General features: G+C 44.4%; 7 protein-coding genes across 7 annotated transcripts; 3 read left to right on the top strand and 4 right to left on the bottom strand.

Annotated features, from left to right (window-relative positions):
* Nucleotides 1-108: 108 nt before the first annotated feature.
* EYB26_002366 (uncharacterized protein) lies at nt 109-553 on the bottom strand (the record flags this gene model as incomplete). Its single annotated transcript, XM_054261671.1, has 3 exons — nt 109-366; nt 426-479; nt 536-553. 3 exons carry the CDS (start codon nt 551-553, stop codon nt 109-111), a joined length of 330 nt encoding a protein of 109 aa, XP_054117646.1.
* A 662-nt stretch (nt 554-1,215) lies between these two features.
* On the top strand, nt 1,216-2,631 carry EYB26_002365 (uncharacterized protein; the record flags this gene model as incomplete). Its single annotated transcript, XM_054261670.1, has 1 exon — nt 1,216-2,631. One exon carries the CDS (start codon nt 1,216-1,218, stop codon nt 2,629-2,631), a length of 1,416 nt encoding a protein of 471 aa, XP_054117645.1.
* A 7,971-nt stretch (nt 2,632-10,602) lies between these two features.
* On the bottom strand, nt 10,603-11,787 carry EYB26_002364 (uncharacterized protein; the record flags this gene model as incomplete). The annotated part of the gene is made up of 1 exon (XM_054261669.1): nt 10,603-11,787. One exon carries the CDS (start codon nt 11,785-11,787, stop codon nt 10,603-10,605), a length of 1,185 nt encoding a protein of 394 aa, XP_054117644.1.
* A 1,331-nt stretch (nt 11,788-13,118) lies between these two features.
* Nucleotides 13,119-15,398, bottom strand: EYB26_002363 (uncharacterized protein; the record flags this gene model as incomplete). Its single annotated transcript, XM_054261668.1, has 8 exons — nt 13,119-13,344; nt 13,402-13,511; nt 13,593-13,855; nt 13,913-13,951; nt 14,021-14,769; nt 14,834-15,051; nt 15,148-15,260; nt 15,353-15,398. 8 exons carry the CDS (start codon nt 15,396-15,398, stop codon nt 13,119-13,121), a joined length of 1,764 nt encoding a protein of 587 aa, XP_054117643.1.
* A 1,783-nt stretch (nt 15,399-17,181) lies between these two features.
* On the top strand, nt 17,182-21,852 carry EYB26_002362 (uncharacterized protein; the record flags this gene model as incomplete). Its single annotated transcript, XM_054261667.1, has 1 exon — nt 20,923-21,852. The coding sequence occupies one exon, from the start codon at nt 20,923-20,925 to the stop codon at nt 21,850-21,852; it is 930 nt and encodes a 309-aa protein (XP_054117642.1).
* Nucleotides 21,853-22,546: 694 nt separating this feature from the next.
* EYB26_002361 (uncharacterized protein) lies at nt 22,547-23,674 on the bottom strand (the record flags this gene model as incomplete). The annotated part of the gene is made up of 2 exons (XM_054261666.1): nt 22,547-23,413; nt 23,468-23,674. 2 exons carry the CDS (start codon nt 23,672-23,674, stop codon nt 22,547-22,549), a joined length of 1,074 nt encoding a protein of 357 aa, XP_054117641.1.
* A 579-nt stretch (nt 23,675-24,253) lies between these two features.
* EYB26_002360 (uncharacterized protein) lies at nt 24,254-25,719 on the top strand (the record flags this gene model as incomplete). Its single annotated transcript, XM_054261665.1, has 3 exons — nt 24,254-24,582; nt 24,634-25,428; nt 25,635-25,719. The coding sequence occupies 3 exons, from the start codon at nt 24,254-24,256 to the stop codon at nt 25,717-25,719; spliced, it is 1,209 nt and encodes a 402-aa protein (XP_054117640.1).
* Nucleotides 25,720-27,234: the final 1,515 nt, after the last annotated feature.

The raw sequence follows: 27,234 nt of genomic DNA, 5'->3' as shown, positions 1-27,234 counted from the left end.
AGCTCTCCCTCTCCCAACCTGGATGTGATTCTTTCTTTTGGTTTCACCACCCAGTCTTGAACGCAGAACGAGACATTTGCTCTTGAGATTGTGCCACACTTGGAGCCCCTACTTTTTCTCCTCCTTTCTCTTCTGAGACTCTCTCCCAGCCTTGGTCATCAACTCCTCCTCAACGGGACCAGCGAGCTTCATCTCGTCAAGGTTTCCACTACTGGGAAGTACTCCACGTGATTTTTGAGAATCTCTTCCACGTTCCTGAACTTGTTTCGCCGTGTCGCTGGAGATATCCAGATTAAACCTGGCTTCCTCGCGAGACATGATGTCGGGATTTCGGAATAACGATGCCGGATTGAATCCTAGTGGATTCTTTAAATTTACTTAGGAAAACAGTTTAAAGCAGGTGCTTTGGTAGGAAGAACTCTCACCACAACAGAAGGGATATGTAGAAAAAGATATGCTGTGGATTGAAGCAGGAAACTCTTCGTGGATCTTCAATGGGTCTCAATGTTCTGATAAACAAAGAAAACAGCTTAACAGGATGGTGATAATTCATAGTTCAAGCGAGAGATCTGATGATTGCAATTGTGTGAGATGAACGTCCGTTTTATAGCATCCCTAATATTCGCTTCTACTTGTCATAACACAACATCCAGCGGACCACGATACACCAAGAAATTGCATTAAATCAAAGCACGGCGTTCTATAGGTTTCTGCCATTGGTTCTAAAAATCACGCTTCGTGCTGGCACCGTTGGCGCTTGATCAATACTAGAATCCTATCCAACTGAAGGTAACACTTGTCCTATAGCTCAAACATGGGCCCAAACGTGAAGGGACCATACAGCCAATACCATGTGGCTAGTAAGTAACTAAACGCTGGACTGTATGTTGTGTTACTGGGGAATAGATGCCTGCGGCACTCCAAATATTATTGGCCCTTCTTTGTGGTGGTTTGTCGCCATGTCCCCTTCGTGAGGCAGCCAATCAAGGCAGAAGCCTCTGAAAATTTCTATCACGTGATACCTCGCTCTCGTAACACACACGTTTTGAAAAGCTGACTGGTCAGTTTCGCGCCTTTCTCCCCATGCAGCCATAGCTAAGAAGGTAAGCAGTCTTAAATTGACGTGTTTGCTGCGACAGTCTTCCATTTCACTACCAGATCTGAGATATTAACCACCACACACATTTCTTGCATATTCCCTTCCACTTCATTATCATGTCTTTCCCCATTCTTACCGCAAAGTGTATGGATTTCGACGATGTGGCATGGGAGCAGAGTGGGAAGCGTTTCGATACCTGGAAAAAAGAGAAGCTTTTGAAAAGAGAAAATCTAGTTGCCGTGGGGAACCTGATAGATAAATGGAGAGGCGGTGTTCCCGACACGCTTCTTACGCCTGGCCGAGGCTCTTTCAATGTCTGGGTGCGATTGAAGTTTGTCGATGGTGGTTCTGCCATTATGCGAGTTCCTTGCTATGGAGTGTCGATGTTTCCAGAAGAAAAGGTTCAACGAGAAGTTTCCGTAATACGTTTCCTTGAGCGCCATACCACTATTCCAGTGCCTCATATTCTTCATTATGGCATGACCAGGGAGAGTCCAGATGAGCTAGGTCCTTTCATCATTATGGAGTATATAGAACACGAATACGACCTCGTCGATGCGCTCAATACTCCAGGGATACCAGACGATAAACGACCAATTTTGGATACCCAAATTTCGGAAGAACGGCTAATATTCGCTTATGGTCAAATGGCCGATATTATGCTTCAGCTGTCAAAGCACACATTCACGGAAATTGGCTGTATAGCCAGAACAAATGAGGATGATGAGTTTGATGATCTATGGATCGTTAAGCACCGTCCATTGACGTTAAACATGAATGAGCTTGTCCAAGTTGGAAACTTTCCCCCTTATCTACTCCCTAATGGTCCTTTTATGACATCGTCATCCTACTACCGGGCCCTTGCTGATATGCATATATCCCACCTTATTACTCAGCACAATGACGCTATTGACTCACCAGAAGACTGCAGAACAAAGTGTATCGCAAGGTTTCTATTCAGGAAACTTGCAAGGGAGGATCGGTTTTGCAAGTATAATAACCAGGGCCCGTTCAAGCTATTCTGTGACGACTTCCGTCCTGCAAATATTCTGGCAAATTCAGAATTCAGGGTCGTTGGGGCAATAGATTGGGAATATACCTATTCAGCGCCACTTGAGTTCGCTTATAGCGCCCCATTCTGGCTTCTTCTGGAACTTCCCGAATACTGGCCGGGAGGGCTGGATGACTGGACCAATGTCTATGAGACACGCCTAGTGACATTTCTTAGGGTACTTGAAGAGAGAGAGAAAGTGGCGCTCGATCGTGGACTATTAGCCGAAGAACACCGTCTTTCTACATATATGAGGGATAGCTGGGAAAGTGGAGATTTTTGGGTTAATTATGCAGCAAGGAGAAGTTGGGCTTTCGACATGATATATTGGGCGAAGATTGACAGAAGATTTTTCGGCGAGGGGAATCTCGCCGATCGTTTCCAACTACTAACTTCGGAAGAGCGGCAAGAGATAGACAACCTTGTGGATAAAAAGATGAAGGAAAAAAAGGAGCGGAAACTAACGGACTGGATGTCTTGACTCATATCTTGACAGTGAGCCACGAAATGCGACAATGTCATACCCCCGATCCTTTTTGAAAGACTATTCTTCCCGTGTGACGGCCCTGCCAGAAAAGAATTGATTGATTGTGTCCTCAAGAGAATAATAAGACACCCCGGCTGGGGTTACCATTGCTAGGAAATGAGTAGAAAGTTCGTGTCCAAAGCAAAACAAGGGAGCGGGTTTGGTATCAAGGAGTAGCTAGCATAGCGATCAAGCCTAACATACCCAATATCAGGTGATGTAAATTCAAACGTAGTTATCGCGCCCATCTCAGCAGACAGAGGACAAAAGATAGAAAAGATGGAAAAGTGCAGCAAAATTTTGGTTTATTTTGTACGGGATAAAATAATCAGAGTGAAAGTGAAAGAGAGGCTTAAAGAACAGGGAAATGTTGAAACTTGAAGTATGTGGCCAGCTGGGTATGTGAGTAGGACTCAATAATTGACAGACGTTATTTTACGGCTATCCCGGATACGGTTATTGCAGCGCATAAATCCACTCAGCTGCTCTCATTGGATATCAACCGGTCCTCATTACAAGGATTTACCAAGAGACCTCCTTACTAAAATAGCGCGCACAGTTCTACTGTTACGAAACCAATCACCTGCATATGCTACGCGATATAAGAAACAGACCGGAAGGAACGATTGGACAACAGAAACGGAGAACCCAAGAAAGATAATTGGACTACAGAAATCACGTGACCAAAGATATACTCGAAACTGTCAGATAATCCGGATATCCAGAGGCAGTCAATCAGAAGCTCTACTTTATAGCCCCCAATTTTACCCCTCATGATAGGTGTTGGAAGCCTGGTAATTAAGGCAGGCTAATCCTTTCTGGGATGCTGCTCAAGCAAGAATCTGGCCAATTAGAGAAGCTCAAATGTATACTAGTGCCTTGGCAGAGAGTAGCGATAAGGGGCCCACAACGAAGGGTATAAGCCCACGCCCACTCGTACATTGGTCAGAAAAACAACAACATGGACAGAAATACAATTTTGTTAAGCAAGCTGTGTTACAAGGATAATACACAATACACGGATTCCGACAATAGGTCACAAATGATGTCAACCCTACATGTGTGACAGCCGTACGGTAAGCTATCACCAAGGCGCCGTGGCGGAGACTCTTGGCAGAGCTGGTAGGACTGAGGAGGGTATTCCCGTCGATAGGGCTTCGAACCCTGACAGTGCCATATTGGGATTGCTCCTTGAGCGGTGCCTAGTTGGGAAAGGCCCTCACACAAGGGAAGGCATAAATATCCTTTGCTAGGCGGATAGCTTCTTTTTCTTCTTTCCTTTTCTTCTCCATGTTTGATATTGCCTGTAGACTCGGTGCACCTAGATAGCTCAATCCATGGTTTTGACCACTGTCACACATGCCGGATTCGATAAAACCAGCTCACCAGATGTCTATAAAAACCCGGCTTTGGAACCTCATGTATTCAGACAGACAGAGAGAGAACTCAATACAGACAATCTTGCTAGTCAATTCTTCTTTTCATCTTTGTAAGCTACTATTCAGGATTGGCCTGGAGTAAACCCATCAATCCGACAGAAACCACAAAGACACCGATAAGATACGAAGTATATCTTATGAAGGAACGTGATTGGATAGTATATTATATACTTGCTATGGAATACTCAGGAATGAGTATAAAGTATATAATATAAAATATACGGAACAGGGAGGACTGGATATATAAGGACACTCATTCACCATCATGTATTTAGTTCTTCATAGTTTTTTGACATAAGTCACTTGAATACAACAGTGAGAGTCAGCAAGGCATTCATACTCGTACGGGCATCAGGCTGTACAGGGGATCTCTTCTATCTTAGTTACATTTAAGACTTCCAGACACAAGTTCGACTATTGTTACTTCGTTCACTCAAGCCACTCTATCGACGATTATCAAGGAACCTTTATGTGGTTCAAACCAAGCCTAGCGTACCTCGACACAACGCTGTTTAACTAAGACAGATCCAGGTCCGTGACATCTACACACAATTATGTAAGGCCACCTGTGCCAGATAATTTTCCCTCTTAGGTAGACACACAATACAATACATTACAGGGTCCCACTCAAATTCTCATTATGTAATTAGCGTACTAGTGCCCTATAGGGTTAGTTCCTCCGGGCGTAATAAATATCATTCATTCAATCCATATTTTTGTTCTCGTGTCACATATGCTTGGTGTTTGGGGTCTTCGGTTGGTGTTATAGAGGTTCCCTTGGTGTTGGCTAGTAGATAGCCTTAAAGGTTATCTTCTCTAAGTGTGCAGTGTTCTATCTTTAGCGGCTGCAGCTGTATCTACCTAGGACGGGGCAGGGAAAGAGGAAGGAGAGGGGTACGGGGTAAGAGGTGGATTGGTTTATTCTTCACTGTATTGCTTGAGGTTCAGGTTTAGGTTCCTGCTCCAATCTTCCTGTTGTAATCGCGTACTTGATTGCTGCCTGGACAGCCTTCATATCCGGTTGCCATCGATCAGAGTCTGAGCGTGATTTTCCGCCTAAGAAGAAGGACAGATTTCCTCGTTTCGTCTGCATGCATTGATTCATGCCCTCTCTCATCGCTGTCCATTGCGTGCAGCGGAATAAAAAGTGTTCCACCGTCTCGCTTGCTTAGCCACAGGCACAGAGATCAGAGTCTACTACGCCTATCCTGTTCAAATAGCTATTAAGCCTTATCATACCTATCCGAAGTTGAGCTAGTGTCTTTGCCTCTTTCCGATTCAGTCCATTATATAGACTTCTGGTGTGCTTTCCTAGGAGTGCAGTGTTAATAGCCTTTGAGTACTTTCCGACGCTCTCTGGGAGAGTCTATTCTTGTCGTTGTTCAGCAATGGCAAGTCTAATCGCAGTTGATTTGGCTTGATATGGCTGTATATCTAGTTGGCATTCCGTTTTTATTGATTTCTGTGCTTCTGTTTTTGCCCTAAGCTTCACGTTCATATCTATGTAAGCTGGGACCCAGATTGCGTTGATCGCGTTTCCCTGGCGCTGTAGGGTCTGAACCAGTTTATATATCCGTTAGATGATCTTTTAGCCGGACTGTTGATAAGGTTGGCTGATTGCTGCAAGGGCAGATCTATTACTACTAAGAATAGTGATCCATCTGCGGCATATCCTGACTAGGATACGTTCCAGTGCTGCTGCTATTACTTCTAACTCTGCTATATAAGGGTTTTGTTCTGTCCTTTTGCCTAGTGTTATAGAGTAGCTGGGCATAGTATCGTTATTGCTATTTACTTAGGTGTCTATCATGTATCCTCCTATGCCTACGAGCCCTGCTCTAGCAGATATACTAGTTGCTATTAGAATGCCTACTGCCTTACTTGCAAGCTCAGTAGCCTTCGCACTATCCCTTTTATATATTGTCTATATCTAGTATATCCATAGTGAGACAATGAATGCCTGAATGGTCTCTATCTACTTCATTATTGTTGCTTTTAGTGCCTGAGCTATCTTTTGTAAAGGGGAAGTGAACCTCTGGGTCATATCTATTTTCAACTTCACTAGTGGATTAGATTTAGGCAAGGTCTGGATATCGATCCACAACTTTGTAGCCTTCTTGGTATATCGGTTGTAGAAGGGAAGGATTTCTGCCTCTGCTTCCGCCACTATGGTTGCAACTATCCAAAAAGCTCCTATGACTGCAATAGCTTTATATTTCTACACTTTATTCAAATACTGTGTTCTTTTTACTTCATAGGTATATCTCTAGACATTAAAAGTATAATCTGCCACTGGTGCAACTGTTGCTATGAACAATTGTCTTGCTATTCGTGGGGATATCATTTTCAGTCTTCTTAGTACTATTACTACTGTGAGTCTTTTAGTGGTAGCATTGGCGATGTGTTTCTTAAAGCGTAGTTAGGAGTCCATCACTACCCTTAGGATCTTTGCCCTATCCTTTAGTTTGACTATTTTCCCCCTAATTGTAAATGGCGTACTGCTCGATCGGTCTATATTCTGGGTGAAGTGCACAATAGCTGTCTTTTCACTTTCAAATGTAGCTCCACTCCGTCTCTCCTAGTCTAGAGCTCTATCAATTATAGCCTGGATGCCGAGTCGGTTTGATTCGGCAGTCGGACTTATTACCTAGGCTGTGTAATTATCCACAAATGCAATTAATCCTCCTACCGCGCTTATCTTATATTGCACTAGATCCGCATTAAAGAAGAGAAATAGTATTAGAGACAGTGGTGATCCTTGTGGTAAGCCTGCCTGTAGTAGTTCCTATTGTTTACTTATAAATCTATTGACCAAGATAGTTGCTGTGCGTCTTGAGTAGAAAGTATTAATCCATTGGACTATTTTGTCCGGTATTCCTCTTACCTTAAGTCTCTGCAGTAGTCTCTCTTTAAAGACCCCATTATATGCCCCTTGGACATCAAAACTAACCAAGCTAAGTACCTTCCTATTTCTCGAAGCCTTATAGATTTCTTCTTGAAGTAATAAAAGTACCTGTTCTACAGAACGCCTCTTTCTTGCTCCAAAGTGATTTGTGGGCAATAGACTAAATGTTTCAACTGTATAGGATATCCTTTCTGTAATAACTGCTTCTAGGATCTTGCCTAGCATGGAGAGCAATGATATCGGTCTCCATGATTTCGCTAGCGAGTAGTTGTCCTTTGCCGGCTTCTTTAGTGGTATAATCTTAGCCTTTCTCCATTGGGAAGGAAGGTTACTATCTTGAAGTAATATCTAAAAGATAAGAAACACTCTTTCTTTAACCACTGGCCAGAGCTGCCTTTATACTATTGCTGGAAGGCTATCTTCTCTAGGTGCTTTCCATGGCTTAGCTTCAAAGACTTTCCGTTCGATTTCCTCTATAGTTAGCTCCGGCATGTGTACTAGTTCCCTTTGTGGCTTGGTTCCCTCATCTTCAATCGTTACTAGTAGAGGTAGGAAGAACGTGGCAAGTAGCTCCTCAGCCTGTTCCATTTTGCCTTTAGTAGAAGAGCCATCTGGCTTTATTAATAGTGGTATCTTATCGCTAAATGAGCTACCCCCTGGTTTTAGATATTTAGTAGCTTGCCATATATTAGTATCATCAGCAAGGAAATCCTCCCAGTGAGCTTTCTTCTGTTTTCGGATTATGTCATGATACTCTTTTGTCGCTTCTCGTGCTCGTTGTTCGAGCTTAGAGACTGCACGTCCTGCTCTATACCGCGATCTAGCCTGATTTCTCCAGTATATATATATATAGTATAGCTGCGTTAGATCCATCGTCTACTATCGTTTAGCGTATGGTGAGGGCTTTGCCTTCGGTGTAAGTTTTAAGACTGCTTCTATAACTACTGTTATAAAGCGATCCATCTACAGCTGGACTGAGCTATCTAAAGGAACCGTTTGCAAGCTAGTAGTGACTCTAGCTCTGATTTCTGCCTAAGGCGCGTTCTTCTAGAGCAGTCTCTCGGTGGCAGGTCGATCTAGAACTGATATATTAAACTCTGTTTTAATAGCTTGATGGTCTGATCCATGGTTTGTGTAATGTATGCCGCATCTAACTATCTCTTCGGCCAGCTCTGTTGATACTAAGACTAAGTCGATCGTTGTTTCCATATCCCCTAAATGCCATGTCTTTGTGCCTCTTAGTAGAAGGCTGTGGAGCAAGTGCTCGGTTATATAGTCAACTAAGGAATCAGCCTCCCCCTGTCTTACTGGAGATATTTGATCTCCGCCTCAAAGTTGATTATACCGGTTGAAGTCTCCCATAATTAAAATGTCTATCCATATTCCATCTCTTCCCTGTATATCTACTACTAGGCTATATAATAGCCTAGTTATAGATGTCAGTGCTTCCTTGTTATTCCCTTCTATATAGACTAAGACTACTAACACTGTCCAGTCTAGCAGTTGTAGTATTATAGCTATCAGATCTAGAGATTCTACCAGGATCTGTTCTGCCTTAATGTCGCTCCGAACCTATAGCATGCTCTGGATTGGCCATCTTCTATTATGTCTCTCTATAGGTATCATCTTAGTCCAGAAGCTGTGTCCTATTGGGCTTGTCACAGTTGAATTTTCAATTATCCGCGCGTATGGCTCGGATATTGCTATCACTCCGTACTCTCTAATTTCGTTGTCGTTCATCAAGCTTTGTTGTATCGTGTCCCTTTTATCTATATTAAGTTGCAGTACGCGAAGTAATTTATACATGAGATTGTATAAGGCGTACTCGACAGTTTTTGCTAAATGATTCGTGTGGTCCTCTGCAAGGAACAAATTTCGGAATTGCAGCCTAGCAGGTGCTATGGTGATATCCCTTATTTACACATTTAGTATAGGTTTGAGTCTTTTTACAAGAAAAGGCCTTATACCCTATCTCCTGACAGTTAAAACATTGAGCAGGTCCCATCTATGGTTCAAAGATTCGAGTGTATGCAGATTCTCCTACTATGTCAAAGTAGTTGCTATCTATTAAGCGCTTAGCATCAGTGCCTTTTATGACATATACCACCATAGATCCATATACTTTGTTAGAGTCCTTTTTACTGAGCCAGGAGATCTTCGCAATGTTGATATTATTTTTTTTTCCCAGGGCCTCGGCTGCTCCTAGTAGGATGTTCCTATCTGCATCCAGGACTGCCTTCCGGTTCGTATTATCAATTTTGACCGGGTAAAGCTGGTCTCGTAGTACTCTCAATCCTGGTATCTTTAGCTTTTGAGCTGCCTCCTTGACAAGCTGGATCTCATCTTCGTGTCTGCAAACGACTTTGATTCGGTCGGCATTCTTTGCGTCTTTAATCACTGCTGTATATTACCAGTTCCTTATTTCCTTATTCCCCTGTATCTCTTTTTCAATCAGCTGCCTAACATTAGCTATCTAAGCCTTGACTTTGTCATCTTCTCCCACGCGGGATGTGTCGATTGTGCAAAATAATATATTGGCAAATGTAGGTGGCACTGGAGGTCCTAATGGCGCATCCTGCTGGTGACCAGGTTGGCTGCCTAATACAGCTGTATATGTTTCCTTGACTGGGGCATTTGCGATATTATCTAGCTGTTCCTGGAGGTGCTTACATTCATCTGCAGACTGGTTTTAGATAGCTTCTATCTAGATCTGCAGTGCTTTAATTATGCTGCTCTGCCCCCGGATCATTTCGGACTGTTCTTTAATCATCCTCTCTTGTTTAATAAGGACTTCTTTCAGTCCTTTGACCTCTTGATAAATACTTTCTAGGTACTGGCCTATCTTTTTAAGTATGTCCCTGTTTCCGTCTTTGCCGTTCTGTTTCTCCTCAATAAGGCTAGCGGCTTTCTTTACCGCTGTTAATTCCACTTGGGTCATTGATTTCTTGGACGTTCTAACAGCGCTGATATTGTCGCTGCCCGCGGCCTCTCGGGCCCTTGTTGAGGGTGTTATCACGCGTCCCGAACGCGTTGTTGTTGCCGGCTCCTCCACCATCGCGTCCGCCATCCCTAACTGGTTGTCGAACTGACTGCCGAAATGACAGTCGAGTTGTCGAAATGACCCAAAGGCACTCCCCAAAGGCACTCGATTATCCAGCGTTGTTCCCTATGCTTAGTGATCTGCCGGTCTCCTACCACCTATCTACATCAAAACAACGAAGGAAGTGTCCGTAGGTAACTCCGTGCTTATGATGCCCTAATCCGAGGTCAGCCTAATATTAGTATGATTAAGCCTGGTATGATGGAGTAAAAGGGTATGTAATGTTTATTCTTATTCTAGTTAATGCTGTACTGAGGGTTTAGCCGAAATGGGAAAAATTGTTACATGAGATCTTTAAAGTTGATTTAGCCACAACACCCTTAATTCTAGTCGAAGAGAAAAGAAAAATATATAGATAGATTGAGAAAAATAAGGACTATTCAGTACCTTACCTTCCTTTCAATACTATGTTAGCGTGGTGTTATGTATATGACTGAAATGCCTATATAGAATTCCTGCTATGCTCTTACGCAACGCAAACATTAGGCCTGGGGAGCGATACCTATCCGGGCATTTCTGTCGTCGTCAAAGAAAATCACATACTGGTTCTTTAGGAAGACTTCGCCGAGTATATTGAGGCTGGAAAAAGGACTGGATTGGATACCACCAAAGCAATGGGTGCCATTGCTACTAAACTTCAAGAGTTGCCCAGGTGTAACAGCGATGTATTGACCAATCTTAAGGCTAAAGTCAGGAATAATACTCGTCTGAGTGCACGGGAAGATATATCCGCCATGTTGAGTAGATTTATAGGAATCAGGAATCCTTTTATAGTATTGATTGACAATATACTCTGGTAAGAGGTTAATGCTGCTACCAGTATCGACAATAGCAGAGAAAGGGATAGAACTAGAGGGATCTCTTCCAATACTGAATCCATCAATGGAAATATTCCAAAACCTATATCTCTTATTAACATCCGTCCAGACAATCTGCCCTTTATACTTCCTAGAATCAATCCAACCAAAATCAATAGTACTAGGAGTCCGATGCTTAAGGCAGAAAGCAAAGAGAGGGGCATTAAGGAAGCGCTTAATATTGGCAAAAAAGGTCTTCTGCTTCGTTGGTCGAACACAATTCATGGAAGAGAAGGCTAATCCAAAAATGCCATCCTGTGGTTGGTTAGGATTATACATAGCTGATCGAGGTGTGATAATATCAACAACCTGAATAGCCTGGTTAGGATAGCTAAGATGACCAATCTTAACTAAATCCTGGAACACACGACCTCTTAAAGTAGTTTGGTCTCCAGTTGTACTAAACCAGTCATAACCTGGCATTAATCTACCAGTTTGGGGGTTATAGGTAGCATGAGATCCAACACTAGGGGTTTGAGGAGTATAGGCCCATAGATTAGCAGAGCCAGTATCAAGACAAACTTGCAAGGTATTATCACCAATTTGAATAGGAGTAAGGTATATAAGATCATTTATAGAGGGATTAGCGGCCACAGAGTCAGTCCAACCAGATCTAGCTGCTAAGGCTATATGATCAGGAACACTAATACCAAACTTAGTATAAATCTGGGCATATATTGCAGCTGGGTGGACAGCAGGAACCTTAACAGCAATCTGTGTAATAGAGAAGTTTGTATTTATAAGGAAAGCGGAAGCAGTAGCAAGGGCTAATAGGAATAAAACAGAGATAATAGTCTTAGAATTAGCCATTTCGATATGGATGCTAATTATGACAATATCTAGCGGATAAGAGGGAAAGGATGGTAAGTATGGACTTGACTTAACATTTATACATGTAATTACTAATCATAAGGATAATCTAATATCGGCTACTATGTAGTACCCGTAATATTATATCTCATTTTTGTTATTCATAATTTGTCTGTGCTTAATGCTTCTACCAAGGAAAGCTTACCTACTATATTGATCTATCTTAATCTACTTTATGAGACCTAACCAACCAGGACTACTAACTGCTGGCATAGTCACACAGGGACACACACGGTTATATACACGGCTATCAAAGGATCTCCTGTCACGGACCTGGATCCACCTTAGTTAAACAGTGTTGTGTCGAGGTACGCTAGGCTTGGTTGAACCACACAAAGGTTCCTAAGTTGTCGTCGATGGAGTGGCTTGAGTAAACAAAGTAAAAATAGTCGAACTGGTATCTGGAAGTCTGAGCGTAACTAAGATAGAAGAGATCCCCCGTACAGCCTGGTGCCCGTACGAGTTAGAATGCCTTGCTGACTCTCACTGTCAAAGTCTAATATCAAGTGACTTAGATTAAAGAGCTATGAAGAACTAAATACATGATGATGAATGAGCGTCCTTATATATCCAGTCCTCCTAGTTCTGTATATCGTATATCGTATACTTTAGAAATAGCAAGTATAAAGTATACGATATCCTTCCAATAATATCGTGTTGTTTTCCCTATTCGTTATCAATCCGAATAATGGTATATGATTCGTATCTTCACGTGACTTGGTGCGTGTTCCATACCGAGGTGTCCCATCCTGACATCCTTCCACTGGTTCTGTCATCGTATGGTTCATACGCTCGCAAATCTAAAGTGACCTTTCCTTTCTGGTCATAGTATAATTTAGCGTCATGCAGGTTGATTCGTAACATCTCCAATCAAGTCCTACTTATCTATATAGGTGTCAAAACTTCAAAAGATTAATAAAATTATAACTAATAGATTAGACTACCTAGGTATACGGAAGCTACCGGCAATTGTCGGATTGATTGATTGATTGATTGATTGATTGTGTATACTCAAATCGAAGCCTGCTACTAGGCCAGCGGCGCCTTCTAATTGGGCAGCGGGCGTACTACCATACAAGAAGTGAAGTGCCAAGGCTCCCGGCTTGGCGCTGGCTGAATCAGCCGACACCAAGCCGAAAACCTCGACACGTATCCCCAGCTTCAAAACAACGATAACAACGCGAAAACAGTACGCCGAAACGCCAACAAATGAAATATGCATACGTACCCGATGACTTAGTAATGGGATGTGGAAAGCAGAGCAGCTAGCACTAGGAAATATACAACGAATGACAAGCTGGGGTGGAAAAAGCCGTGGTCCGCTCGTCTTCTCCCTCGGCATTTCCTGTTCCCCAAGTATCATCAACTTCGAGATTGAAGACCGGATCTGCGATGTTGGAGCTGGGGGGATTCGGGAAGAGGTATTCCAGTGGAACAGGCAGAAATAGACTTTGTCCACTCGCAGGCGTGCAGCAGAACGCCCGCTGTCTTTCATACCTACAGTACATAAGCACGGAAGGTCTTTGACTTGACTGAGTTGCCTCCTCAACTTACATTGGAGCACACGTCTCCCCTTCACCGAAGTAGCTTGTTGTCAACTCCACTTCAATCCCAGTATTACAATGGTTATCGTCGCAGCTGTTAAGGAACTTGCCGGTCGTTCCCTGGTAAGTAAAATCTAGTGAGCCATGTCTACTATCTTACCTCACTCAAACGTCGTCGGTTGCTGGGGAATGGAGACTTACAGCCCAGTAGCAGTCTTTCCAGTTCGTTGCCTCTTCCTTTCCGCAGCAGTACTGCTTCTCATTATCAATATCTAACTGGTCAAGCGCATCCTCAAGGTCCGGTCCAAACAAACCCGCGAGACCCGCGATAGGCGCGATATCTTCCAGAAATGTACCGGCAAAGGTTAGGATAGTCTGGTCATCCGAGCATTTGTCCTTCCAACCATAATTGATCCCAGCGCCATCCGCTACCTCGGGGATAGGACAACAGTAAAATTGCCGCCCTAGATAATATCCTTAATCAGCTTACAATAGCGTCGGTCGTGTGCTCGATTACATACCATCTGAACAGTGACTATTACCACCGTCTTTACTGGAAGCTAAAGCCACTTCTCCTCCGTGGCACTATCCATTGCAGAGACCAGGTCCACCCCGCCAAGTGCAAGTACTCGGATCTGGGGCAGAGGCAATGGGGCAACACAATTTTTGCGGCTTTTTCCCACCGGATGGACACGTCACGGTGGTAATCTCAATAGTACCTGGTGAACAGGATCCGCCGCAGCTCGTGGTTTCGCAGGCGCCTGGCTGTTGATTTTCCCAGTAGCTTATATTATCGCCAATATCATTCTCTGCCTTGACGTCGTCTGGGTATAAAACACCCCTCAGAGCATCTAGGTTGCGGTCATCCTGATCCACAGACCAAATGAGAAGCCCTCCAAGACCTTGCTCGTTCGCGAATTCAATCTTCTGTTGGAATGTCTCCTCATCATCATACGAAGCCCACTGGTCCTGGTTCCAGGTGAAGTACTTGATTCCAGCCTTCTCGTCGTACACGGGAGTGATGTTTTGGGAGGCCAGGACATCCGTGATCTCACTATAGGACAAAGTTCCGGAGTTTTGAGTACATGCGCCTGCAATAGCACCCCCCTTAAACGGGCATCCGGGGGTAGTACACGTTTTATCGCTTAGCTGGAAGGTTCGTGAATAAAATGCCAGGCCTATGTTAACCTTCGCCGGAGGCACGTTATTACGCCACAGCAGTTCAAGCGCTTCCTTGATCTCTGTGAGATTAGTGTGTGCAAGAACTTGATTACCGATGGGGTTATTCGAGTCCCATACACCATGGAGGTCGTATGTCATGAAGTTAATATAGTCTGCTGCTTCGGCCATCTTGCCAATATCGAACCAACGGAGGTACCTTTTATACCGCCGTCAGTATCTCTTTTTGGGAGGTAATACCGGGTGCAGGAAGGGAAACCGACCAATACGAAGTTGGAGCGGTAAAGGAAAGCACCAAACTTTCCGGTTGAAGATCGAAAGCCGCTTGGATGTCCTGCATGAGTAGAATATAGTTCGCGCCATCTTCGGCAGAATTCAACTCATTAGGTTGCCGGTCAGTCGCTCCGGGGTACTCCCAGTCGAAATCCACGCCGTCGAAGCCATAGTGCCGCATAAACGCGAGAAGATGGGTAATGAATGTCTACCGCTTATCATGCGTAGATACCATATCTCCAAACACCGGCTGGGTGGTGGTGTCGTTGTCGTTAAAGTTCCAGCCTCCAAGAGAGATACTTACCTTTAGGTCACTATTCTTGGACTTCAAGGCTGTGAAATCAGAAAAAGTCGAGGCATCTACACCGGGCATTACGCCAATCTTATACGTTTCTGGGGTGATATATCCAAACGCATCTATAGTTTATCACAGCTCATTCAGTTGGTCCCCGTGGCAGAAATATACGGAATTAAAAAAAATCCAGGAGCATCATACGCAAGCAACGTACAGTTCAGATGAGTCAAACTCTCGACTAGAATTTGGTTGATATTCATGCCCATGCATTGTTTTCCATTTGCCCAAGACTTATAGTAGCCGATAATTCTGTTCTGCGTGTTGCTGTTCGTTGCTCCCGAGCTGGGTATATTACACCCATTTTGGCAGCCAGCTCCACAAAACTCATCTGTGGTCCCACAGAAACCATACTAACTGCAACAGACATTCAACAGACAGGTTGCATTGCTAGAGATTGAATCCTTTCCACACTCGGCGTGGGCATCGTAATTACTCTAACACACATCATTGGGGGATATTCTAGATGTACCACAGTATGTGGAACTATACCTACAGAAGCTAGACTTGCCGCAGCAGGCTCCATTGTCACAAGGTGAGGTCTCGTTGCAGGTATGACTATCATCTCGTCTTAACAAACTCCCAGGACTAAGAGAGTGGGAGTGCCCAGGGTAGATATCGTCATTTTGTAATGATTCAGCCGCGATACACAGGCTATACAGGCTGGAAAATAGAATAGCAAATAGAATAAAAAGAGGCCGTTGATGTAATACCATTGTGACCATGTATCAAGCAACGATGACTATAAGGATAACAGGAGAGTTTAGAACCAAAGAGACTTTTTCTTTCACCTTCTGCAAGGCTACTCTGAGCTGTAGTACTCTCGTTATATTATCTTGCGAATAGCCCTCGTGGAGGCAAAAGCAGGCGAGAAAACATTCAACAATGACTCTCAGCCGCTCCATCCAAATCGGCCAAGCACATATGCACTGTAACCTCATAATAGTCCAATGTTGGATACATTGACTACTGCAGGGAGGACCGTGAGCATCCAATTTCCTGCCAACACCCTGAGGTCGTAAGATGATGTGTGGTATAACCAGGATAATGAGACTAGTAGTCAAGGCATTTAGTGCGCTTGGACCTATTTATTCTTAATTTCTTATTAATTGAGAAAAATGCGCCACAATTTTATTATTAGTAGATACCCTAGGTCCAGTCCGGTAACAAACCGTGATTGATATTTTGACAGGATTACTTTACGGCTATCCCGGATATGGTGATTGCAGCGCATAAATCCACTCGGCTGCTCTCATTGGATAGCTAGCTTTCCTTGCTATAAGGATTTGCCAAGAATGCTCCTTACTAAATTAGCGCACACAATCCTGCACTGTTTTATGTATGGCACACCTATGCCAGTTACTTTCATTCGATTAGACACACTTGAATACAATACAATACGCGTTCCCACTCGATTTCTCATATTTCAACCAGCTGAGAAATCGAGCGGGCACGCGTATTATATTGTATTCAAGTGTGTCTAATCGAATGAAAGTAACTGGCATAGGTGTGCCATACTGACAGACGATATTTTACAGCTATCCCGGATGCGGTTGTTGCAGCGCATAAATCCAATCGGCTGCTCTCATTGGATATCAACCGGTCCTCATCACAAGGATTTGCCAAGAGAACTGCTTACTAAATTAGCGTCCACAGTCTTGCACATAATTATGTATGGCAACCTATGTCCAATAGTTTCCCTTCAGATAGACACACAAGACACACAGAATACGATACGTTACACGTTCCCACTTTATTTCTCATGGTAGCATGTCCCGTAGGGAGTTGCAAAAGGGGTAATATTGAGGTTATTCGGAAACAGACCGGCTTACAGAAACGGCAGGAGAGCAGCCTACAGAAACGCGTGCTCGTGGACCCTTGCGCGGAAGCCTTCCATAACTTGACACCCAAAAACAACCGATCCTAGGACTCCAGAGAGTGGACGTTAACCTGATTCTTATTGTGCCCTTCGTGAAGCTATACAGGATGTCTTCCGAAGATAAGAATCAAACCATTCTCTCCAGTAAATCAGACTGGGAGAGATGGCTGCGACCAATCGAGAGCAAGGCTCTTGGAACCGAAGTCTGGGATTATATTAATCCAGACCTCAAAGACTTTGAAAAGAAGGAGCTCACTGAACCTGCAGCTCCAAAGAAAGAGATAAATGAGACCTCCGAGGATTTTCAATATCGACGAGATATGCACAAACGAGCCCTCGCGAAGCATGATATCAAGGAAGCAAATATTGCTTCAATCCGAGCGTATATTTTCCGAACGATCGACTCCTCGGCGTACCTTCTCGTGAATAAAAAATCGAACGTATACGATATCCTATCCGAGCTTCAAAAACGTTATAAACCCGATGCGAGCCGAGAGCGCTTTGATATCTGGAACGAGTGGACGACGTTAAAAGCTGGACCGGCGGGAAAGAAGCAATTCAACGCATGGATAAAAAGTTGGATAGAGACGTATAACCGAGCACGCCAATATCAACTTCCCGGAAACGGCTCAGATGAAAAATTCGCGATGATGGAGTTTATGCACACGATTCGGAGAGTAAATGAGACTTTCTACAGCACATGGTATGAGGCTGTTTCCAACGACAGAGAGAAGTCCTTTATTGAGCTTGTCACCAAATTTGAAGACTTCACAAGAGCTGAACGCGGCACAAGTGTATATGCCACGTTGGGAGGCAATAATGCCAACTCAAATGACTCAAATCAAGGCAACTTCAACAGCCAAAACCGGAATAACAATAAGGCGAAGAAGTGCTGGTGCGGAGAGCTGAAATCGGTCCACGAACGCTGGGAAAAATGCCCATATCTAAACGAACAGATTCGTGAGGATAACTGGACCCCAGATCCCAATATCGTCAAGAAAATTGCTGAACTGGCCGCATCGAGAAAGGGCTTGAAAGACTTCATCGATCAACATAAGAAGCAAGGACGCCCGCCAGTCAATATCAACGCCGTTTTCACAACTTCCGGTGATGAGGACCCGTTGGTGGATAGCGTTATTCACGACGGTGGCGCCACGGAGAGCATCTCCAACAACTTTGACCGCATAGAGGATTTTGTGCCGGAAAGGATCCGTATCAGAGGCTTCGGAGGCCATCTTTGGGCTCAGGGACGAGGCACGATGATTGTATGGGCGACTGCACCAGGGGATAAGGAAAAATCTCAGCAGTTGAGGATCCGGAATGCTCTATATTGCCCTGAGGGCCCAGTATCGCTAGTCTCTGGGAAGGCGCTTAACCGCTCAGGTGTCTTCAAGGATGAGGAAAAGAATATCCTATATTCGAGAAACGGAGGATATCACGTGATTGCGACCCTTCAGCCAATCAACGACCAGGCAGTTATTGAATATAATGCCCCAAAGCGATCAACAGCATATGTGTTGAAGAAAGTAAGATTCTCAACAGAAGAGCCTTGCTCAAAGGCTTCACTTGAGAGGTGGCACAAGAGATTAGGCCACCCAAATGATGAGGTGATTAACCATCTCAAAGATAGCGTCACCGGCGCTGAGGTTGATACAACAACCCGGCCAATTTGTGAGAGCTGCAAGATATCAACAGCAAAGCAACAAATCTCTAGGAGGCCAATGGCAACTGGCTCCGCGCCATGGGAGATAGCCCACTTTGATATCATTCCAATGTCGGAATCATGGGACGGCATGAAATGGTGTATACACTTTTATTGTCTGCAGTCTGGCGACCACGAGGCAGTCCACGTTCATTCAAAAAGAGTGCTATCGAGCGCAGTTATAGACTTCGAAAAAGAGAAGGCCCGGCAAGGCCTTAAGATAAAGGTATTTCACACAGATGGTGAACGGTCACTCAACGAGATGTTTATAGCGCATATCCGGAACGAGGGAATACAGCTTCATCAATCAGCACCATATTCTCCTCAACAAAATGGCCCTGCGGAGCGTTCTGGGGGGGTGATAATCGCCATGGCAAGAACGATCCTTACCGAGGCTAACTTACCAGAAAATTTGTGGCCTCTAGCTATCGATCATATAGTCTATTTGCTTCAGAGACTCCCAAAGAAGAAGCTTGGATGGAAGACGCCTTATGAGCTCATCCAAAGCATCACAAGGCTTGAGAAAAGCATGACACCAAACCTAGGCCATATCAAGATATTTGGCTGCAAAGCATATCGAAAGATTCCGTCAACGCAGATCCCACGGTTGCAAAAGATGGCACCAAGAGCAGAAATTGGCTATCTTGTCGGATATGATGCCTCAAATATCTTCAAAATCTGGATCCCAGAGGAGCGCTCAGTCATACGTGCGAGAGACGTCGAATTCGATGAGGATGCCTTCTTTGATCCCACAAAACCGGTAAAAATCCGTATACGTAAGGCGATCGAGGAAGAGGACTATCGGGTTGACACTATCACAACGCGAGCACCTGTTAGCGAGGACTCAGATGACGATATTTTCCAAAAGATGGAAGAGAACCGCGCTTGCGAGCAAGAAGCACCGGATTTTCAAGGGGTGCAGGCCCAAGGTCGTCTAAATAAGCTTAAAGATAAGCTTAATACTCAAAATAAGCTTAATAACAAGCTTGATACCCAAGATGAGCTTACCTCAGAGCCCACGAACGAGGCACCGTTCGACAACGGGGCAACGCGTCTCCCAACACCATCGTCACCAGGAACGGAACATAGCCAGGAAGTCAACTCTCATACAAACTCAGTGGAAAGGTACTCGACACCTATGACTATCGAACGTCTAGGTGTGAACGCTGAAGAGCGAGAATCTGTGCGACTCCTCACACCAGAGTCCAACCCCTCGCTTGAATTACGTGATTTTGATGCCGAAGCAAGCGAACAACTTCAATTTGAAGCCGCACATGAGCCAGACGACCAACCACCTCGCGCAAATGAGATATCAGCAAGCTTTTCAGAGAATAATATTATCTCTGGAAAAAGGAGCCGACGCGCTCCAAAGCACAGAGATGCGGATATCTATTTTACCTGGGCCTTCACCCTAGGCAGGGCCCTCCAAGACGAGCGAAAATTGACTCCGGAAGTGCGACTACACCGCGATAACCTCCCCCGAGAGCCTCAAACGTGGCAGGAGATGCTGAAGTTGCCAGAAGCACACCGACAAGGCTTCACCAAAGCTGGATATGCAGAATATGACTCCTTGGTTGATATGGATACGTTCGAAGAGGTCCACTGGGAAGAAGCCTTACAACAAGAGGACTACGAGCTTCTAGGCACAAGATGGGTTTTTACATACAAACTCGACAGCGCCGGCTTCCTGCTACGATATAAAGCACGACTAGTTATCCGAGGCGATTTGCAAATGAGCTGGGATGACACATATTCAGCGACGATTAGCTCAAAAGCAATACGGGCGTTGATAGCCCTCGCCACTGCCTTTGGATACGTGATGTGGCAACATGATATGATTACAGCATATTTGAACGCAGGAATCGACAAAAACGGCTATTTTATAAGGATGCCACAAGGCGTGAAAGGAGACCCTGATATCTGGCTCCGTCTGAGGAAGGCTTTGTATGGGTTGAAGCAATTGCCGTTATTATGGCAACAGGAATTCACCGCAACCCTCATTCAGCTCGGTTTTAAGCAGATATCAGAAGAAGTCTGCCTCTTCAAGAATAAGGACGGCATAATCTTATTCTTTTACGTTGATGACGTCGTTACGCTCTTCCGCCCTGAGCAAGAAGCGCTTGCAAAGGAGCTTTGGGATAGACTCATGAACAAATATCCTGCCAGAGCTATGGGGGACCTAAGCTGGTTCCTTGGAACCCGAGTCATCCGAGATAAAGAAGATGAAGCGTCTTACCTCTGCCAGGATTCATATATCGAAGAGGTGGCAAAGCGTTACAATTTGGATACGAGCAAGAGGCCATCAACGCCATGCTCCCCAACCATGAAATTTATCAAATATGACGACCAAGCATCAAAAGCCGAGATCAAGCTGTATCAACAGAAAGTTGGATCCGTTATTTACGTTGCTATTATCACAAGACCTGATGTCGCCTTTGTTGCTGCAAAATTGAGTGAATTTATGCAGAACCCGAGTCCAGCGCACATGCAGGCAATCGATCGAGTTATTCTTTACCTCTATAAAACGCGCTTCCTTGCGGTTTGTTACAAAAGAAAAGATATCGAAGACGCCGTACAGGCAGCAAGCGATGCCTCCTTTGCCGATAACCCAGATCGACGAAGCTCTGGAGGATTTATCTTTAAGCTCTTTGGAGGACCAATCGACTGGTCAGCAAAGAAGCAAAAAACAGTGTCAACGTCGACCACTGAGGCCGAACTACTTGCTCTATCCGAGGCAGCGAAGCAACTCCTCTGGTGGCTACGTTTCTTCGAAGCTATCGAATTCGACCCCGAGCAGGGACCTATCACTATCGAGTGTGATAACCGCCAGACCGTGAGAGCGATGATAAAGCATGAAGCTATCCAAACTCGCCTTCGCCACGTTGATATTCACAATCACTGGCTCCGTGAAAAGGTGAAGAACAAGGAAATCAATATCCGTTGGGTCGACACCAATTCGATGCCTGCAGACGGCCTGACAAAGCCTCTCCTCGCTGAGAAGCACGCACGCTTTATTGAGCAGCTCGGGCTAGTTGACATCTCAAGCCGGATTTCCCAGGCCAATATTTCAAACTGATCTTCCTCCACAAATATCTAACCTGCGGCCCGTTTTACTACACTAAGCTTTCTATACAGACTGCCAAACCGTGCTTTCTTTTGTTTCATTTCTGATATCGTGGTATATGCGCTGAAGGGGTGTGACAGACGATATTTTACAGCTATCCCGGATGCGGTTGTTGCAGCGCATAAATCCAATCGGCTGCTCTCATTGGATATCAACCGGTCCTCATCACAAGGATTTGCCAAGAGAACTGCTTACTAAATTAGCGTCCACAGTCTTGCACATAATTATGTATGGCAACCTATGTCCAATAGTTTCCCTTCAGATAGACACACAAGACACACAGAATACGATACGTTACACGTTCCCACTTTATTTCTCAGCACCCCATCCCCCTACGTTTCTGGGGGACAGTCATTATAATACATACGAATTCGTGCTTATAAGCAGGCTCACCCCGTAGGGTTGTTGGATCGCCCTTACTACCGTCTATGCTTCGTGATACGGACCGTAGTTAAACCAACACATACCTTTCCTCTAACTATAGTACTAGTCTGAAGTCCTTACGTCTCCACTTCTTCGTCACGCTAGTTAATTAATGGGGTTGTAAATGCTCCCTAGGTTGCGAGCAATTAGCTATAGAGTACAGGACTCTGTATCCCATCCAAATTACAGTCCTCCCCTGCTACGCTCTTACTCAACGCAAACGTTAGGCCTGGGTAGCGATACCGATCCGGGGACCTGCGGGGTGGTGATGGAAAATAATATACTGGCTCTTAATGAAGGCAGCGCCGAGATAATTGACGTCGGGTCTAGGACTGGGTTGGAGACTACCATAGCAATGGGTAGTATTGCGATAATACACCATGAATTCACCAGGAACAACGGCGGTATGTTCACCAATGTTAACCCTAAAGTCAGGAATGATAGTAGTCATAGTGCACGGGAAGTAGTATCCACCCGTTGCATAATATTTATAGGAACCAGTAATCTTTTTGTAGTATGCTTGGATAATGCTCTCCGGAAGGAGAATAAGGGAGGTACCAGTGTCGATAGCAGCATAGAAAGGGATAGAACTAGAGGAATCGCCGTCAATACTATATCCATCAACGGAAATATTCCATAGTCCCCGGCTAGCATCAACATTCGTCCAGACAAGCGGCCCCTTAAACTTCTTAGGATCAATCCAACCAAAGTCAAACATACCAGGTGCCTCATGCTTAAGATATGCAGCAAAGAGGGGGGCATTAAGTCGGCTCTTAATATTATCAAAGAAGGTTTGCTGCTTTATAGGATAAATAGTATTCAATGTAGAGAAAGCTAATCCAAAAATACCATCATATGGTCTGTTAGGATTGAGCGCCTGTGTGATGGGTTCAACAACATCAACAACCTGAACAGCCTGGTCGTGATAGGTAAGATGCTGACCTATACAAACTGTATCCCGATGCACTCGACCTTGGAAAACGACGCCTCTTCCGTTTATAGACTTCCAGTAATAATCCTTCATCAATCTGCCACTTGCAGGGTTATAAGTAGCGTAGGATTCAACATAAGGGGTTTCAGCAGTATAGGTCTATAGATTACCAGAAGCAGTGTCAAGGACAACTTGCAAGTTACTAGTACCAACTTTAATAGGAGTAAGGTATACGATATCATGTTTAAACGGAGCAGCGATAGCGGAGTCGGTCCAATCGGACCTGGTTGCTAAGGCTATATTATATAGAGCTTTAACAGCAACCTGTCTGATAGAGAAGCTGGTATTAGTAGGGAAAGGGGAAGCAGTAGCAAGGACCAAGAGGACTAGAGCAGAGATGATAGTCTTACAATTAACCATTTTGACACAGATGCTAATAATAATATTACCCTAGGTATGAGAGTGAAAGGGCAATTGTGGACTTAACTTGATATTTAATTATTTACATAGTAGAGCTGGCTGTGGGTTGGGTTTAACTAGAACCTAACTAGAACCCAACCCAACCTTTTATGTTGGGTCGGGTTCTGGTTATTGGGTTGGGTTATATTCTTCGACCCAACCCAGTCTTGCAAGCCAAAACCCAACCAACCCGGCCCAGTGCCAGCTCTAATAAAAGGTTAGGTTCGTGTTGGGTTCTGGTTAAAGGTTAAACCTAACCGGTTCACAGTCAGCTCTACTCACCGCCCGGCAATACCTACCTATAGTGATCGCTTTAATGAACGCCTCCTTGGGAACCAACTATCACACATGTACCTCTAGCAATGGTGACATGGTCTGAAAGAGACACTCCACTATTACTTCCATAGCCGACGGCAAAGAGTAGATTATCCTCGGGAGTCAGGATCAACATTAAAAGGTATAAAGATCAAGTTACGGTTACTTAATTAATTGGGTTTTTCTTTTCGTTATTATAACAGTTTTAATCTCATCTCTGTTAAAATGGTTAACTCTAACTCTAAGACTATTATATGTGCTTTGGCTCTCTTAGCCCTCGCTGCTTCTACCTCCACCTTTAGTAATCGTTTCTCGATCAACCAAGTTCCTATTAATATTTCTCGTGTCCACCCAGCCGCTATATACGCCAGGGCTCATACTAAATATGGTGTTCATATTCCTGATTATATCACCTTAGCTGCTAGGTCTGGTAACCCTGATGTGGCTGACTCTGTTTTCGCTAATCCCTATCTTACTGATGTTACATACCTTTCTCCCATTAAAGTTGGTAATGACGAGTTATTGGTTAGCTTTGATACTGGTTCTTCTGACTTGTATATATTTATCTTTATTCTCTATATAAGTATACATACTAACTGATATAGCTGGGTTAAGACTAGTGCCACCCCTTATGCTGGATCTCGTGTCTATAATCCTAGCACTGGTATATTGCTGCCAAATTATTACTGGCATGTTACATATGCTGATGGCACCGCCGTTGGAGGCACGGTATATAAAGATGAAGTTATGGTCGGCAATATTAGGTGCTCTAACCAGGCTATTGAGATAGCTGACTCTCTTATTGCATCAGAGATGGTTACAAAGTATGTAACAGATGGTATAATGGGATTTGGCTTCCTTGAGTTGAATAAGGTACAACCTATACCACAGCTTACTTTTTTTGAAAATGTTAAGGCGACCCTTGATATACCAGTCTTCGCAGCTTATCTCAGGCATCTAACCCCTGGTAGCTTCGATTTTGGCTACATTGACCCCCACAAATACACTGGGCAGATCAGCTATATAGGTGTTGATCGTAGTCAAGGATTCTGGAATATTTCCTTGGATGGATTCTCTGTTGGTTCTGTTTATTCTGTTTTTTATCCCTTCTATGTTATACTTGATACTTGTACTTCTCTTCTCCTCCTTGAGGACTATATTATTGGCAGGTACTACACCCATATTACCACAGCTTATTATGCTTATGAGCATGGTGGATGGGTCTTTGATTGCAGGGAAGATATTCCTTCCTTCAGTCTTAAGGTTGGTGCATATGAGGCTGTCGTTCCGCCTGAATACATCAGGTATACTCACCTTGGTGGTAACGTTTGCTTTGGTGGTATCCAGCGCAGCCTACACCCGGGCTACAATATTCTCGGTACTACATTCCTTAAGACCCAGTACGTTATTTTTGACGGTGGCACTACCGGACATCCCCGGGTCGGTTTCGCTAAACAGGCCTAGGTGTACCTATAGTTTCAGCCGTAAGGGAAACACAGTCATAACTTCATAAGTAGACTAAGACAACGATTCAACGAATATAGAGACTTTGCATCTCAAATTTGACTCAAAGATCCTTGTTATGAGCTGACCTCATATGAAATAGGTTCGGGCAGTCAAGCCCTCACCGAGAACGTGCGAGACGTGAAGATATTCCCGAGTATCGGACAGGCGCTGAGCATGACACCTAAGGATAACACCCTTGGGAAATGCATCCGGTGTGACGGCCGGACGTGAAGTTATTCGGAAGCAAGTGCGGTTTGACGTTCGCGCGGTTGCGGAGACGGAGAAACGTAGTCCCGACCACGTGAATCCAGAGCACGCGGGTAAGGCTGCGGGAAGAGGGTTATTACTGTCACGTGAGCATGCCACGGATATAGCGACTGGGGAATAGCCTCATGTTCCTGTTTCTTTCTTTCCTTCCCTATGCTTAGTTTTCTCGATTCTAGCTGCTAATATGATTATTGTTTGAGCCTTCACAGTACGAGCTGAGAATCTTGTTGTTTTCTCTCCTTCTTTTCTTCATGTTATGTTTTCTATTTTAATATGCCCTTACAGTGCGCATTAGGCGGGACTAGCCCGTAACACCATACTGGCATTCACGGCATACCACAACGGGGAAATCCACCAGTCGTGTAAAATATGTTATTCTGGGATGGAATGGTGCTCATTATGCTATCGTTGTAGGTGATATATAATACCTAAACTGGAACGATGGAGTCAAATGGTGGAAGTGAATGGAAATCCGTTGAATAATGTATGGAATGTATAACTAAACAAACACTGTCTCTATCTAGCTACGGATAGACCACAGCCTTAGCTTCCGATGCACCCCAACAAAACTATCTTACCAGAAAACTCATTGACTTTCCTATGCTTCCTGTAAAGAGGTCAGGTCCTAGACGGGGTCTGGCAGGGGGAGCGATGGTCCGAATGTGGGTTTAGGTTACGGGAAGCTTGAAGTACCTAGCGATTACTATGGAGATTGTATGACCGGATCTGCTAAGTAGTCTCTCAGCAAGAAATGTAGGATTGTACGAGAATAATCGCTTGCCCTTTCAAAGTCTTCGTTAGAGCTTCGCTCTATATACATGAAGACAGGCACCGGTCAGGTGCCTTATCGGAACGGGGCTGTAAAAATGAAAACTCTAGTTTTCCGGAGTGCGCGCTTGCCGCCATAAGTATATAAGTCTAAGGCCGGCACTTGACATATCCCGTGCGTGCCTTAGATCGTAGGCCATAATTATGTAAGCCCGTTGATTGGCCGTAGGGATCTGGCGATGGAATCAGTCATTACACTTCCACAGGATATCAACATGGTCGAGCATGGTGAAAGCTTCAGCGTGTGGAGATAAATGGGTAGATAATAGTTGGTGAAAGTTCCACGCGGATCGGGCGTAAAACGTTGATTGTATGCTACATTTTGCGGTGAATGTATCCTACTTGCATACAATCAGGTATGCAACCTCAAGTTACAAGGCGGGTTATAAGCCCGCACCCGGATAACGTGATTATCCAACCCCCAAAATCCACTTTGCCCCAAAGTATCTCGGATATCTAGGGCCAGATGATTGGCCGGTTACCATACCGGGTACAAAAGACTATGCACTTCTCCCAGGAAGCGATTGTGAGACCGTACGGGGCTAGAATTAGTATGGCAGGCGGTCGCAAAGGCGGCCGGTAATCTAAATCTTCGGATCCTTCGC

The sequence above is a fragment of the Talaromyces marneffei genome, chromosome 2 (assembly GCF_009556855.1).
Source record: "Talaromyces marneffei chromosome 2, complete sequence".
NCBI lineage: Eukaryota > Fungi > Ascomycota > Eurotiomycetes > Eurotiales > Trichocomaceae > Talaromyces > Talaromyces marneffei.
This window is presented reverse-complemented; position numbering and strand designations above follow the sequence as displayed.